The sequence below is a fragment of the Rhineura floridana genome, chromosome 8, assembly GCF_030035675.1.
Source record: "Rhineura floridana isolate rRhiFlo1 chromosome 8, rRhiFlo1.hap2, whole genome shotgun sequence".
Classification (NCBI taxonomy): domain Eukaryota; kingdom Metazoa; phylum Chordata; class Lepidosauria; order Squamata; family Rhineuridae; genus Rhineura; species Rhineura floridana.
The window spans coordinates 35,822,105-35,835,849 of NC_084487.1; the positions used below are offsets into that span (position 1 = coordinate 35,822,105).

The following is a 13,745-nucleotide window of genomic DNA, read 5'->3' on the forward strand; positions in this document are numbered from 1 at the left end:
CTGATAAACTGTAATAAAAGTGCTTCCTTCATTGACCATGTTCACACATCATGATAAGTCAAGGTCGTTGGCTTACCATGGTTTACAAGGAACAAGCAGTGACTGTGCACACTGCTAGATCATTCCGCTTTTCTCCTCCCCTTGTATGTGAGGCAGGTACAAATCAGGAATCTTGGCTTCCCATGACATCTCAACCAAAGATCCTGGTTTGTTGCTCTCTGATGAGCCAGGATCTCTACCTAGCCTAAAACCATAGCCTGTTGTTGGGTTATGATGACTCCAGGCTTGTCTGTCACCTAGTTTTCCCAATACTGTTAGATGCTGAGCTACCTCATATCATGGTAAAAATCTGCTCATCCTTTACAACAATGCCGACAGCTTCCACAAGAAACAGATACTGCTAAAATACTCAGCAGATGTGGATATATTTTTGGACTTTAATACTGTTTGAGGACCCATTGAACTTAAGGTCAAACTACATAATACATTAAAAGTGTCAGTTCAGTTTTGTACCTCTTTTTTAAAAAGTTTTAGATAACAAATGTAGAGAGGAAATCAGGACTGTGGCACTTGGGGAAGGGAGATAAACATTTCCTCCTATGCCACAGTCCCAACAAAAATTGCCTTCCCGCATGCACAGACTGCTATATAGCATGGGAAGGAATGTCATGTGTAGCTGGCCTACATAAGAATTGCACACAAATCTCCATATGGGTCCACTGAATTGCATAAAACAGATATGGCTATAGCTGCATTGCATCAAGGCCAGATTGTTTGCCATTGGAAACATCCTATGAATGTTTATTTGGACATAAATCCCACCAAGTCCAATTGGGGTTATTTCTAACATTCATAGTCTCACTTTCAGTCTCCTGTTCTCTCCATGTGTTATAAGCATGATCGTTTCCTCTCTCATACACTAGCTATGCACATGGAGGGAATGGATCATGCTCTATTTTCTTTAAGTGTATTCCTAAAACTGTAATGTGTGAAGGAAACAAAAATGTTTCAAAATATGTTAATCATACAGAAACTCTCATTAGAAAACAGTAGCATGTCAAGAGTACACACTTTGGCAAATCTGGTTTAGCTGATCATGGACTATGTGGACTAGAGCTACAGCCCTTCTCCATCACTTGGTTAGATTATGGCTGCATACACACCGTAAATTTACAGCACATTTAAAGCACATTCCCCCCTCCCCCAAGAATCCTGGGAATGCCTGTGTGTATTCAGGTAAACCTCAGGATTTGCTGTTATGGAAGAAGGTGTCTTTAGCAGACATAATAATTCTTAAAGAGATAAAGGGTAGGAAGGTTGGCTTTGGGATCTGACTGTAGGGATTCGTGCACATGGCTTCTCCCAAAGAATCCTGGGAACTGTGATTTATTAAGGGTGCTGGGAATTGTAGCTCTGTAAGGGGTAAACTACAGTTCCCAGGATTCTTTGGGGGAAGTCAAATGCTTTAAATGTATGGTGTGTAAATTTCAGTTTCCTAATTCTTGTCTTTTTCAGTTCTTACATTTGTGATAGTAAACTTGCAAAACCTCAAGACCCACATTCATTTATAATCATAGTTCTGACTTCCTGTACAAAGCTCAAAACACAAGGGACAGGAAATTTTGTTATCACAGCTTGTGTTGGATATTGCACTTAAAAAGCTGGGTTTCCTGAAACAATTTACAAATGTATTTGTTTGAGTAGATTATTAGATTATGTGGCTATTGGACTGCTCTTATTTTATACTATTTTTGCTACGTACCTCAAGAATTCCTCCACCCAGCAGCAGCGACTCACTCCATGCATGTGGAGCCTCCTTCAGAAGCTATAGGGCTCTATTGTTTAATGCTAATTCTTGGTTGTATTCTTCTAACATATTGCTTAAAACTGCCTTCATTGATTTTTATGCAATTTTTTAAAATCCATAAAATACTCCTACAGTATTCATCATCTCTTTTGTTCCCCTTTTCTCTTTTTCTTTTAAGAAAATGCCTATGAATGGCCACTGAATACTTTGGGACCATTTACAGTTCTTGTTCCAACAAATAAGGGGTTCAGAGGAATCAATGTAAGTGCCGTGCTCGGAAATGGCATAATATTTTACATAATAAAGAAGACATTTGTTTAGTTCTACAGCAGCCTTCGCCAACCTGGTGCCCTCCAGCTGGGGCTGGAGTTGTAGTCCAAAATGTCTGACGGCACCTCGTGGATGAAGGCTGTTGTTCTACAGAAATGTTATGACATAAATATTTTAAGTTTCATGCTTCATCCACAATAAATGCTCTTCTCACTACAGAGTAATAGTTATACACAGCTTTAAACTGATTCAGTGTGTGTTCCTTAACAGCCATAAGCAGGCCCCAGAGTTGTATGTAAATTAGTCATGCCCACTAATTTCAATATGTACTCTGAGTATGACTAACATTAGCTACCACATCTTTTACTGAAATTTTACATCCATCTGGGAAAATCACGTTTTCTCAGTAGGAGACCACAACATATTGTTGGGAAAGCACAATTTTCTACCTAGCTTGAGTTTCTGTAGGTCTTGCAGTTGTCATCTGAATTATAATTGTTCAAGCATCATCATAGCCACCTATTGGTAAGTTCCAATAACATCACTACTAACTTGTGACATTCTTTCCCACCCCACACCAACATTTTGAAAGCATTTAGATTTTTTGAAAAAGTTTATCATTTTTACTAGTTTAGAATTGAGCACTCTCTGCTTTTCCATTTTGGACTACAGCCTAGGAATAGAAGAATGTGTCCTTGCCCCCCCTCCCCCATTTTGCCAGTGACCTCCTGTGTGTCTGTTATATGCCTTCAAGTCAATTACAACTTATGGCGACCCTATGAATCAGTGACCTCCAGTAGCATCTGTTGTAAACCACCCTGTTCAAATCTCGTAAGTTCAGGTCTGTGGCTTCCTTTATGGAATCAATCCATCTCTTGTGTGGCCTTCCTCTTTTTCTACTCCCTTCTGTTTTTCCAAGCATTATTTTCTTTTCTAGTGAATCCTGTCTTCTCATGATGTGTCCAAAGTATGATAACCTCAGTTTCATCATTTTAGCTTCTAGTGATAGTTCTGGTTTAATTTGTTCTAACACCCAATTATTTGTGGTCCATGGTATGCTCAAAGCTCTCCTCCAACACCACATTTCAAATGAATTGATTTTTCTCTTATTCACTTTTTTCACTATCCAACTTTCACATCCATACATAGATATTGGGAATACCATAGCCTGAATGATCCTGACTTTGGAGTTCAGTGATACATCTGCCCTCCCCAGTCCTAGCCTTCTTCTGATTTCTTGACTATTGTCTCCATTTTGGTTAATGACTGTACCAAGGTATTGATAATCCTTGACAAGTTCAATGTCCTCATTGTCAACTTTGAAGTTACATAAATCTGGGATGCCCTTTCTTTTGAATTAGGATGTATACTGAACGCTTCCAGTCTGTGGGCCGTTGTTTTATTTTCCATGTTTGTTGACAACATTTTGTCAAAATGTGAACAGATTCCATCTCAGTAACTTGTAGCAACTCCATTGATATGCAATCTATTCCTGGTGATTTGTTTCTTCCAAATATTTTGAGTGCAGCTTTCATCTCACATTCTAAAATTTCTGGTTCTTCTTCATACGGTTCCTCTGTGAATGAATCTGTCATCCTGACATCTCTTTTGTATAATTCTTCAGTGTATTGCTTCCATCTTCCTTTTATTTTATCTCGGTCAGTCAGTGTGTTCCCTAGTTGATTATTCAACATTCCTACTCTTGGTTTAAATTTCCCTTTAATTTCTCTAATCTTTTGGAATAGGACTCTTGTTCTACCTTTTTTATTTTCTTCTATTTCTGTACAATAATTATTGTAGTAGTTCTCTTTGTCCCTAAGTACTAGTCACTGTATTATTGCATTTGGGGTTAGTGACCCCCTATCATTTGGTAAAACATGTTAACTTTTTTAAATGCCCTGCTTACTCTAGATCCCAGCTGAGGCTGCAATCCTAACCACCCATGTCTACTCAGAAATAGGTCCCATTGAATTTAGTGGAGTTTACTCCCAGGCAAACAGGGTTAGGATTGCAGCCTAAGGCTGGTAGTAAGTCCTATAGAACCCAGTGGAGCTTACTTCTGAGTAGACATGCATTGGATTGCAGCCTGAGTTAGTCACACTGAGTTCAACTGAAATCAATGGGACTTGGAAACCCTATCATGGCTAATTTTCACATTGATTTCAATGGCCCTACGGGCAACTAACCCTGTGGGTTTCTTTTCTTCCCAGCCCTCAAAAATCACAGGTTCTTCAGACACAATCTTTTTCCCCTCCTTTTCTGCTTCTTTGGGGTGTCTTTCCCACATTATTGAGAATTCTCTGTATTAAAAGCCTGCTGCAGCTCAATATCCTATTTTCTTCATTTTGTTAACTTTCCAGATTAAAGATCTTCTTTCTAATAAAGAAAGCGCCCAATATTTTGTGAAGCTCCATATATTTGCTGGTCAGCTAGACCTGAATGGGTTGAATAATATAAGTACAGTTTATACTCTGACTGGCAAACCAGGAGACATATTAAATGATGAAAAGGTAAGGTATGATTTTAACTTTATTGTTGCAAGTGCAAATTTAATATTAGGTTTGTTTGGCAGAGTTTTAATGGTTTTTATGACCTACTTTAGCTTATTGCTGTTGTTCCTGAAGTTGCACTTTTAACTTTTTACTGTAGTTTAGCTGTGCTATTAGCTACTTTGTGGACATGGTAATGGAAAACAGGATATACAACTTATATATATAAATTTTTCTGCCAGTATGGCCTCCAAAGCAGTTTGCAACAATGCAGCAACAGTAAAGCCATGAAAAAAATAAATACAAATCCACGTAAAACAATAAAACAACAAATCTAGAATATAGTAACATTTTATAAGCCAGCTAAAGCTAGTTATTCAGTTCCTGGCTTTTCTGCATCAATAAGTGGTCTATCAATATGTGGTTCTTTTTGCTCATTATTTGCTCATTTATTAAACGTTCTTAAAAGTCTGATATTACAGCCTACTGTACAAGGCAGCAAGTGGATATGATCAGGAAAAGAGGCCATAGAATACTGCAATGATTTAAAGTCATGACATTGCATTCGTACAACAAGGCATCAAGGATGTTGAACTGATGCTGTAACTCAGCATGAGCTTTCCCATAGGCATCTGGTTGGCCACTGTGAGAACAGGATGCTGGACTAGATGGGCCATGGGCCTGATCCAGCAGAGTTCTTCTTAAATGCAGTGGTCAGCAATGATGGAAGTTGTCATCTACCAACATCTAGAGGGCATGATGTTGGCTACCCTGTTCTAGATTATATTTCAGATAGCTGTCTCATGTCAAATGAGATTTGAGTACTGAATATTATACAATTTATATAACAGCTCTATCTTTAAATTATATAGACAATGTGTGCATTGTTAGATAAAATATCCCATATTAATTCTCTGGGCCTTTTTAGGACAGGGTGTTAAGAATTAGAATACAGGGAGGTAAGAAGAAAGTGAAAATCCTGCAAGGAGACATTGTTGCTTCCAATGGAATTGTGCACATTATCGATAGAGCCCTCCTGGACAACATGGAACCCAGCTTTCAAAGTGACAAAGAGGTGAGGTGAAATATAGGCAATTGATTACAAGTTCAGAACTATAATCTTGCATGAGTTTAAATATTTATTGTGATGGAAGCATACTATGCAAGAAAGTTGGAGAATAATATTTATGCAGCACTTTCTTTAAAGTGCTCTGAGAGTATAAAACTTTAAAACAATCCCATAAAGGTAGGCCAGTATCTCTGGGGAGATCAGGCTGAGATATATTGGCCCAGTTTGAACTTAATACTAAACCATGGTTTAGCATTACGAGGGCAAGCAACAACAAACCTCAGACTCATAGATTCCCTTCTCTTCCCCTGTGTTGTGGTCATGAGGAAACTGTTTTAGATTATCCACAGTAATGTCACATGCAGACCCTAAATTGTGGTTAATCTGGACTATGGTTAGTGAAAAAGCCAGTTTTGTAAACTACTTTTTGAAATTAACTTGTTTCCACTAATCATAGATATGACTAAGCATAGTTTGTCTAAGTTCTGACATTTGGCAAGCTGCAGTTAGTCTAAATAGAAGGAAAAACTTTCAAACACCTCACAGCTGTGTTAGATCAGGGAGGGGGAAGCACAGGAATTCAAGACTTGCTCATACTTCTAACATGAAAATATGGTTTAGAATTATGTCTGAATAAAGGCCAATGGCATGATGGTGCTTGGTGGTGACTCCAAACATGATCCAGTCTTCTTCATTAGTAGAGCTGGCATAGTTCAAGGTGGGGCTTTAAAGAAAAAAATGGAAAATCAATTATTTCCTCTTTATCTATCTATCTATCTATTAGTGTCAGCAAAATAACTTGAATAAGGCAAAATATGTTTAAATTGAAAAGCCTTTACGCTCTTATCATGGAACACCCTTCTTGAATCAATAAGAATTCCTTTATGTTATCCATGGCTCTCTTTAAGAATTTTGCAGTGGTTACAGTCATGCAAGTCAAGTAGGCAGAGCTGAGCAGTTTAGATGGAAGTGGGGGAGGCAATTTCAAAATAGATCCAGTAGCAGTGAATAGTTCATTTTAACAGTATTGTTCCACTCTCAGAAGAAATACATCCTAATCGTAGCCTACCCTGAGAAACACCAATTGTGGTGCCAAATATTAGGGTTTGGAACATTAAATAATGACATGCAAGGAATCTCTTTAATGAAAACATCTCATGCCTCATCTAGGCACACTATAGCTTTTTTTTCATATTTGCAACACTCATGTGGATATGGATTTTGTTCTGCCCACTTGCAAAGTGTCTAATCCTTGCAAACCTGCTACATCCTGAGAGTTAGGAAATATCCAGCAGGCAAGTTGAAACAATCAGATCTCAGTTTAACAAACTGAGATATGAATGGGCTTTTTGGCTTGCAGCCCCTTTGCTCTCCCTTCATGTGAGCCAGGAAACAAGCCATAAAGTCTTCCACTAACTATAATTTCCCATTTTGTCCAAGCTGGAAAACTATGGTTAATAGCTTTGGAAAAAGCCATGATATTAAGCTAACTTCAGATGATGGTTTAATATCCTGGCTTTTTACAAAACTACTAGCCATAGTTTCCCAGATGTGACAAAATGGGAAGCTATAGTCAAGGAAAGACTTCTTGGTTTTATTGTCTGCTCTTATAAAAGGATGAATGAAGAGACTGTGTGCCAGAATCCCACCATGACAGATCCTTGAAGGAAACAGAATGGGACCCCATGGAGAACTTCAGAAAAACCGGGGACTGGGAAAAATCCACTATATTTCTAAGGCAAACCAAAGTACATAATCTCAAGGACATCTCACTTGCCCTCCCCAACAATCCTTCTGACCACACCCAAATCCTGCCTCAACCCCTTATTTTCTGCCCCCAGATCTCAAGAAGGAAGGTGGTAGCAGATCTAGTAAAAAAGCTCTGAGTTGCCACAGGAGCCCTCGTTTGGCTGCTAGGGGTCTTCTGTGCCAGGAGTCTCCCTTGAAGGAAAGAGCTAAAGGAAAGGAGTCAGAGAAGATTCAGCTATGTACAATTACCCCACAGATGACCAGGAAAGGGAAGGACTGGCAACAAGAATCTTAGTCTGCTTTGGGCACTTGCTAGGATAACAGCTCTAGCAATAGACACGTGCATGGTGAAGTGATATTCAAAGATTAATCTATTTCTGTTTTTTTAGAGATCTATAATGGCAATGCTTCAAGAAAAACCAAGATACAGCAAATTTAGATCCATAGTGGAGGTAAGGCTTAAACAAAAAACAAATTTACTTGCTTTTTCTTTTTAAAAAAGATGCATATAATCTACTATTCTTCCCCCTCCTCACCTCCCACTGCCCGTTCTTTTTAAATAGAATAGTGTCGTGGCACCAATGTTAGATATACATCCAGGACCTAATACAATATTCATTCCAACCAATGATGCTTTGAAGAACCTGAGAGATGGAGCACTGGACTACCTGTTGTCAAGTAAGGTATAAGTCTTTAAATAATGCATATTGGCATTCATTCTTATTTAGCAATGGTATCCACTAGGACACAACCAGTGGCCACATGGATACAGAAAATGTATGAGTTCCCATCCAGAATGACCCATAGTACTGGGCATTTGCATGCCATCACTTAATCAACTTCTGGAACTTTCCTTACCACTGGTATAACTTGCTTTCCACAAGCTGATATATTCTAGGAAAATGTGGTACCCTACTCCCATCAACTCCAGGCTGCATGGCCAATGGTTTGGGATGGTGGAAAACTGTAGTCCAACAACATATGGAGGGCAGCATGGTGGCTACCCCTGAGTTTCAGTATGGCCAGGTGATTGCATAAAGTTGGACGATGCAAGAGTATGCATTCATACATGCTCTCTCTCTCTCTTCTTTCTCTTGTGTGTGGGTCACACACACACACACACACTGTAACTCATATTCACTACCTAATAATATCCCATGCTTTGGGGCATAATTTAAACCACATGTAAGACAGTTCCTATGAAGTTCTAATAAGTGTGTCTGTAAGGATGCAAGGAGGACCAAGGAAGCTAAGAAACACAAACAAGGGTGTGGTGGGGAACTGCATATGATCCCAGGTTAGCTACAGAATATCATGGTTTTATTGAAAACAATCATCCACATTGTTTTCTCTCTCTCTCTTGCACATGCACACGCACACATAATGCAACTCATACTGTATTCATTACCTAAGGAAGCTAAGAAACACAAACAAAGGTGTGTGGAACTGCATATGATCCCAGGTTTCCTACAAAATATCATGGTTTTATTGAAAGCAATCATCCACATTGTTTTTATAAAAACCAATTTTCAGAGCATTCCTAAGCTTATTTACTCAGAGGCAAGTCCCACTGGGATTTACTCTCCAGTAACATGTTTTCAAAAACAAATTTTGTGCTACAGAATGGGGGGGGGGAATCTTGTCCCATAAAATTGGACAAAAGCATGCACCTTTTTCTACTCCATAATGATCCTCTTACTTTTGTGAATGGTCTTGGATTGATATTGTGTTCTGGTTTGGATGTCTGGGAGAAATCCAAAGTGAACCCAATGCCAGGTTTTGTAGGGGCGTCAGACCTTTGTGGAAAGGCTACTCGCACAGTGAACAAGCAAACTGTACCTCCACACTCTGGGACCAGAGGGAGAGAGCAAATGATCAAACAAGTGGGTGACTCGGAGAATGCTACTGTGATATGCATGTTCCCACAGCTCAGATTAGATTACACTTCTTTGATGACCTAAAAACAACATTTTGCTTATGCTTGTTCAGATAAAAGTGGCATTCTTTATTTGTACAGGGTTCACGAAAGCTTCGAGAGCTAGTTCAATATCACATTGTTTCTCACACCCAGGTTAGTTCAACTGACGTTTGTGCTACCTTCAATATATTCTTGTTATAGTAGAATGTGTTATTGACGTACTGATCTCTATGAATTGCTGTTTGCAAAGAACTATGAGATTCATTCCATTCATCCATGGAAACTGTTGCTTCTTTTTCTACCAGCGTACCATCCTGTATAGCAAGCAAGTTTTCATACTCAAAAGAGTTTCAACAAGAGTTTGGATGCTGAAAGGGAAAAAGCCAAAAATTCCACTAGGTGTGCATAAGGTTTTGTACAAACCTAAACTAACTCTTTTGGATCCCAGCACTGGGATCCATTGACACCAATAACAGCGTGCATTCAGTTCCAAACAGCAGCTCCAGTGGGGCAATTTTCATCCGCACCATGGTGCAGGAGGAAAGGGTTAAACCCCTCTCCTCATGCACCATGGTCCCAATCCTGATCTCTCCCTTCCCCACTACTACACAACAGCTATTGCTGCCCTGGGCTCCTGCTGGAAGGAAGGGCAGGATATACATCAAATAAATAAATAAATATTTACAGTATTAAAAAAAGATGGACACAATGCCAGACTGTCTATTTAATATAATATATTGGGCTCTCTGAAGATGATGTCAAGGAAGAGGACAGGTTTATATGGGGGGACCTGTTAAAAATCTCAAGCCCCTTTATGTGTCACTATTAAATCAGTGTAAGTTTCTGGTGCAGGTATGCTGTGATCCATAAGTGATTAAATATGTCTTTGTACTGTCACTGTGATTTGAAAGGATTGTGTGCCTGTTAATAACATTGCAGCAGTTATTGTGAGGTATGAAAAGTACTCACAACAAATGCTCTTACAATGCTACTCTCATTTTTGTTTGTTTTGCAATTTGCAACATAATCCTGTAGAGGTTTACTTAGAAGTAAGCCCCACTGTATTCAATGGAGCTTATTCCCAGGTAAGTGTGTTTAGGGTTGCAGCCTTAATCTTGATGATATCCAAGAGTATGGTTTTAAAACTTTTGGGGACTCTCTCCCTTCCCAGTTCCTACTACTGAGATCTATAATGCCTCTAATACCTTTATGAAATCTTTATGTCCCAGTGCCACAAAAGTAAGAGGTGTTCAAGAGTGATCTGGAGAAGGAGGGTTCACCTTTGGCTGCCAGTATACTTTAATGTAATATCCTATTGTAATACCATGCTTTGTAAAAATTACTGAATTCTCTCTTTTTCCCCACAGCTGGAGGTTGCCAACGTTATTTCAATAGGGCACATCAAGACTATGGCTCAACAGTTCATCTATTTTAACGTCACCAATTGTGTAAGTACGTGAAAGGCCAGTTCTTATTTTTTCATTTTGTTCTCCTGTTTAATCCAGTAAAATTACTTTGGACAACAAGCCAGCAGCAGCATTTACCTCAGATACAGCTATAGCACTGTGAGTATCTCCATCCTTGCTACATGTCATTAACAGACATGGACAGGGTAATGGGCCACCCGTACATGCTCGTGTTTGAGCCTAGTCAGTGGCAGTGAAGGTGGTAAAGAAAAGCTTTCTTCTCCGTCTCCACTGCGCCCTTAGCTTGCCATACAGCAGAGCTGTTTAGAGTGGCTAGGGACTTATTGGATGCTGGCCCTAGGGAGGTGGTAGAGCCATCTAAAGCCCGCTGAAACATATTTGCTAAGCATTTTGAGAATAAAATTGCTTCTCTCTGCCAGGATTTGGACTCCATTATTTATTACTGTTGTTATTATTAGCATTACCATTTATTGCCTGCCCTTCACCCAGAGGTCTGAGAGCAGTTACAAAAACCTTAAAATACAAACAATTAAAAACAACCAGAATCACAAAATAAGGTGGGTCCTAAAAATATTAGTCTCAGCTGTCAAAGGCCAGGGTAAAGAGGTGCATCTTCAGCATTCACCTAAAGCTGTACAGTGAGGTTGCCAGGAGCTCCTTGGTAGGAAGGGAGTTCCACAACTTAGGGGATACCACAGAGAATGCCCTCTCCTGGGACCCCCCCCCGAGTTTCTGAGGGTGGTGGAACCACCAAAAGGTTCCCCTCTGCTGATCTCAACCCAGGAGGGTCTGTAGGGAAGGAGGTGGTCTTTCATATATTTGGGGCCTCCGTTATTTAGGGTTTTAAATGATGCTGATGATCCAGGTGAGGTGTCTGGAGTGTTTTCTTGTCTGATGTCGCTGGATAAGTTTCAGTTACTGCGGCCTGAGGACATGGACAAGGTACTTGGTTGGGTTTGTGCAACCACTTGTGTCATGGACACACTTTCATGGTTGATAAAATCTGGCAGGGAGAGAAGAGCTGGATGGGCAAAGGAGATAATTAATGTTTCTCTCCAAAGAGGAGTGGTTTGGGCTGCCTGAAGGAGATGGTAGTAAGACCACTCCTAAATAAGCCTTCCCTACACCTGAAAGATCCTAATGATGTGGCAAATGTTCACTTTATGGGCAAGATTCTTGATAGGGTAGTGGCCAACCAGATCCAGGTACTCTTGGAGGAGACAGATTTTCTAGATTCAAGGATCTAGATTCAGGGCTAAGTTTGATATGGAAACTGCCTTGGTCACCCTGTACCTGTGTTGGAAGAGAAAGAGGGTGTGACTCTGTTGATTCTTCTTGATCTTTCAGCTGCTTTTGATACCATTAATCATGGTATACTTCTAGGGCGACTATCTGGGTTGGGTGTTGGGGCACCACATTGCAGTGGTTCTGTTCCTGCTTGAATGGTCAGCTCCAGAAGGTGATTCATGGGGAGCATTGCTCAGCTCTGTGGGTTCTCCAGTATGGGTTCCTGCAGGGGTTAGTTGTGTCCTCCATGTTGTTTAGCATCTACATGAAACTGTTGGGAGGGGTCATATGGAGTTTTGGAGTGTGTTGTCAGTATGCTGATGACATGCAGCTCTAGTTCTCCTTTTCCTCGTCTGCAGGTGAGGCTGTCAATGTGCTGAATCAGTGCTTGGTTGCAGAAATGGACTGGATGAGGGCCAATAAACTGAAGCTTCATCCAGACAAGATTGAGATGCTGTTGGTGGGTGGTTCTGGACTGGAGCACTGTTGGGTTCTGGCTCAAATTAAACCTTCTTCACACAAATGTACAAATTAAGCCTTCTTTGAATTCTGCATATTCATGTAACTGCTTTGAAAGATAAATAAACTGTTAGGCTTTGGGGGGCAGCTATAAGAGGTCTTGTTTATGAAAATAAATACAAAAGCAAGGATACGTTATAGTCTAAAATAATACAGTGAAAACATTTTGAAGTACTGGTGGGGAATTTCAAAAGATATTATTTTTATTTATGCAGGGACAAATCCTGGTCAATGGTGAACCTATAGAAGAAACAGACATCTCTGCAAAAAATGGCCGAATTTACACACTTTCTGGTGTTCTTATACCTCCCTCCATAACCCCAGTTCTGCCACAGAGATGTGATGAAGAGAAAATTGAGATTAAGATGGTAAGGCTCTTCATAACCATACAGCAAAAAACAGTATCCAGTATTAAATGTTCTATGGATGTACAGAATTTCCCTGCACATAAAAGTTTCCTACCCAGTGCCAACAGAGGGAGCTAATCCACCTACACATTCCTTTCTGCAAACAATGCAGCTCTCTGCAAACACAGGAGTCCTCTGTGATCCTTAGAACACACTGACAACCTAGAGTGTGGAGCAAAGGAATACTTTGAAAATCACAGCATATGTTCTGCCTGACGCTGTGTTCATTAGACAAAGCTGTACCTTCCTAAACTATAATTGTTTTGTGTGTTTCAGGGTACTTGTGGAAAATGTCCAGCATTTCACAGGAACAGTTGTCCAGAAGGTTCAAAACCTGTTGTGAGTAAACTTATTATCTGTACAATCACCAAATAAATCAATAAACAACAAGAGATTTCCTTCTACGTGCATTTCAGTAAAATGCATAGCAGCACTTGTATAATAGAAAGAACAAATATAAGCAGCATATTATGGATGTATTGTGTTCCCCAGCAAAATTAGCATTATTCCATTGTTTGCTTTCAGTAGAGCACAGATTAATTCTGTTGGTTGTGGATGGCTTTTGTGAATGTCCGTTTGTTTTTTAATACTCTAGGCTTTAACAAGGAATAGATGCATTTACCATGAGCAGACCCTTCTAAGATACGGGTGTGCTAAGTACTGCAATGTCACAGAAAAGGTGAGAGATGCAACAATACACTTGTTTTGGCAGTCACCTATAAAACTGCTAATAACATCACTTTTGTACTTCCCTGTAGCACTACTACCAGTAACTACTTGCTTCAGACACAGCAGTGATCTAC

The 13,745-nt window shown here is 39.7% G+C and overlaps 1 protein-coding gene across 3 annotated transcripts in view; it reads left to right on the plus strand.

The window, feature by feature from the left end:
* STAB2 (stabilin 2) overlaps positions 1-13,745 on the plus strand; it is a 139,292-nt gene that overhangs the window by 27,617 nt on the left and 97,930 nt on the right. For 2 of the 3 annotated variants that reach the window (XM_061638873.1, XM_061638874.1), the window contains 10 exons: positions 1,986-2,068; positions 4,438-4,587; positions 5,495-5,641; positions 7,774-7,836; positions 7,948-8,067; positions 9,402-9,455; positions 10,670-10,750; positions 12,751-12,903; positions 13,219-13,281; positions 13,538-13,621. In XM_061638873.1, coding sequence (XP_061494857.1) covers positions 1,986-2,068; positions 4,438-4,587; positions 5,495-5,641; positions 7,774-7,836; positions 7,948-8,067; positions 9,402-9,455; positions 10,670-10,750; positions 12,751-12,903; positions 13,219-13,281; positions 13,538-13,621 — 998 coding nt within the window. Of the gene's footprint in view, positions 1-1,985; positions 2,069-4,437; positions 4,588-5,494; positions 5,642-7,773; positions 7,837-7,947; positions 8,068-9,401; positions 9,456-10,669; positions 10,751-12,750; positions 12,904-13,218; positions 13,282-13,537; positions 13,622-13,745 lie in introns of those variants that run through there. The other variant, XM_061638875.1, reaches the window with a different exon arrangement.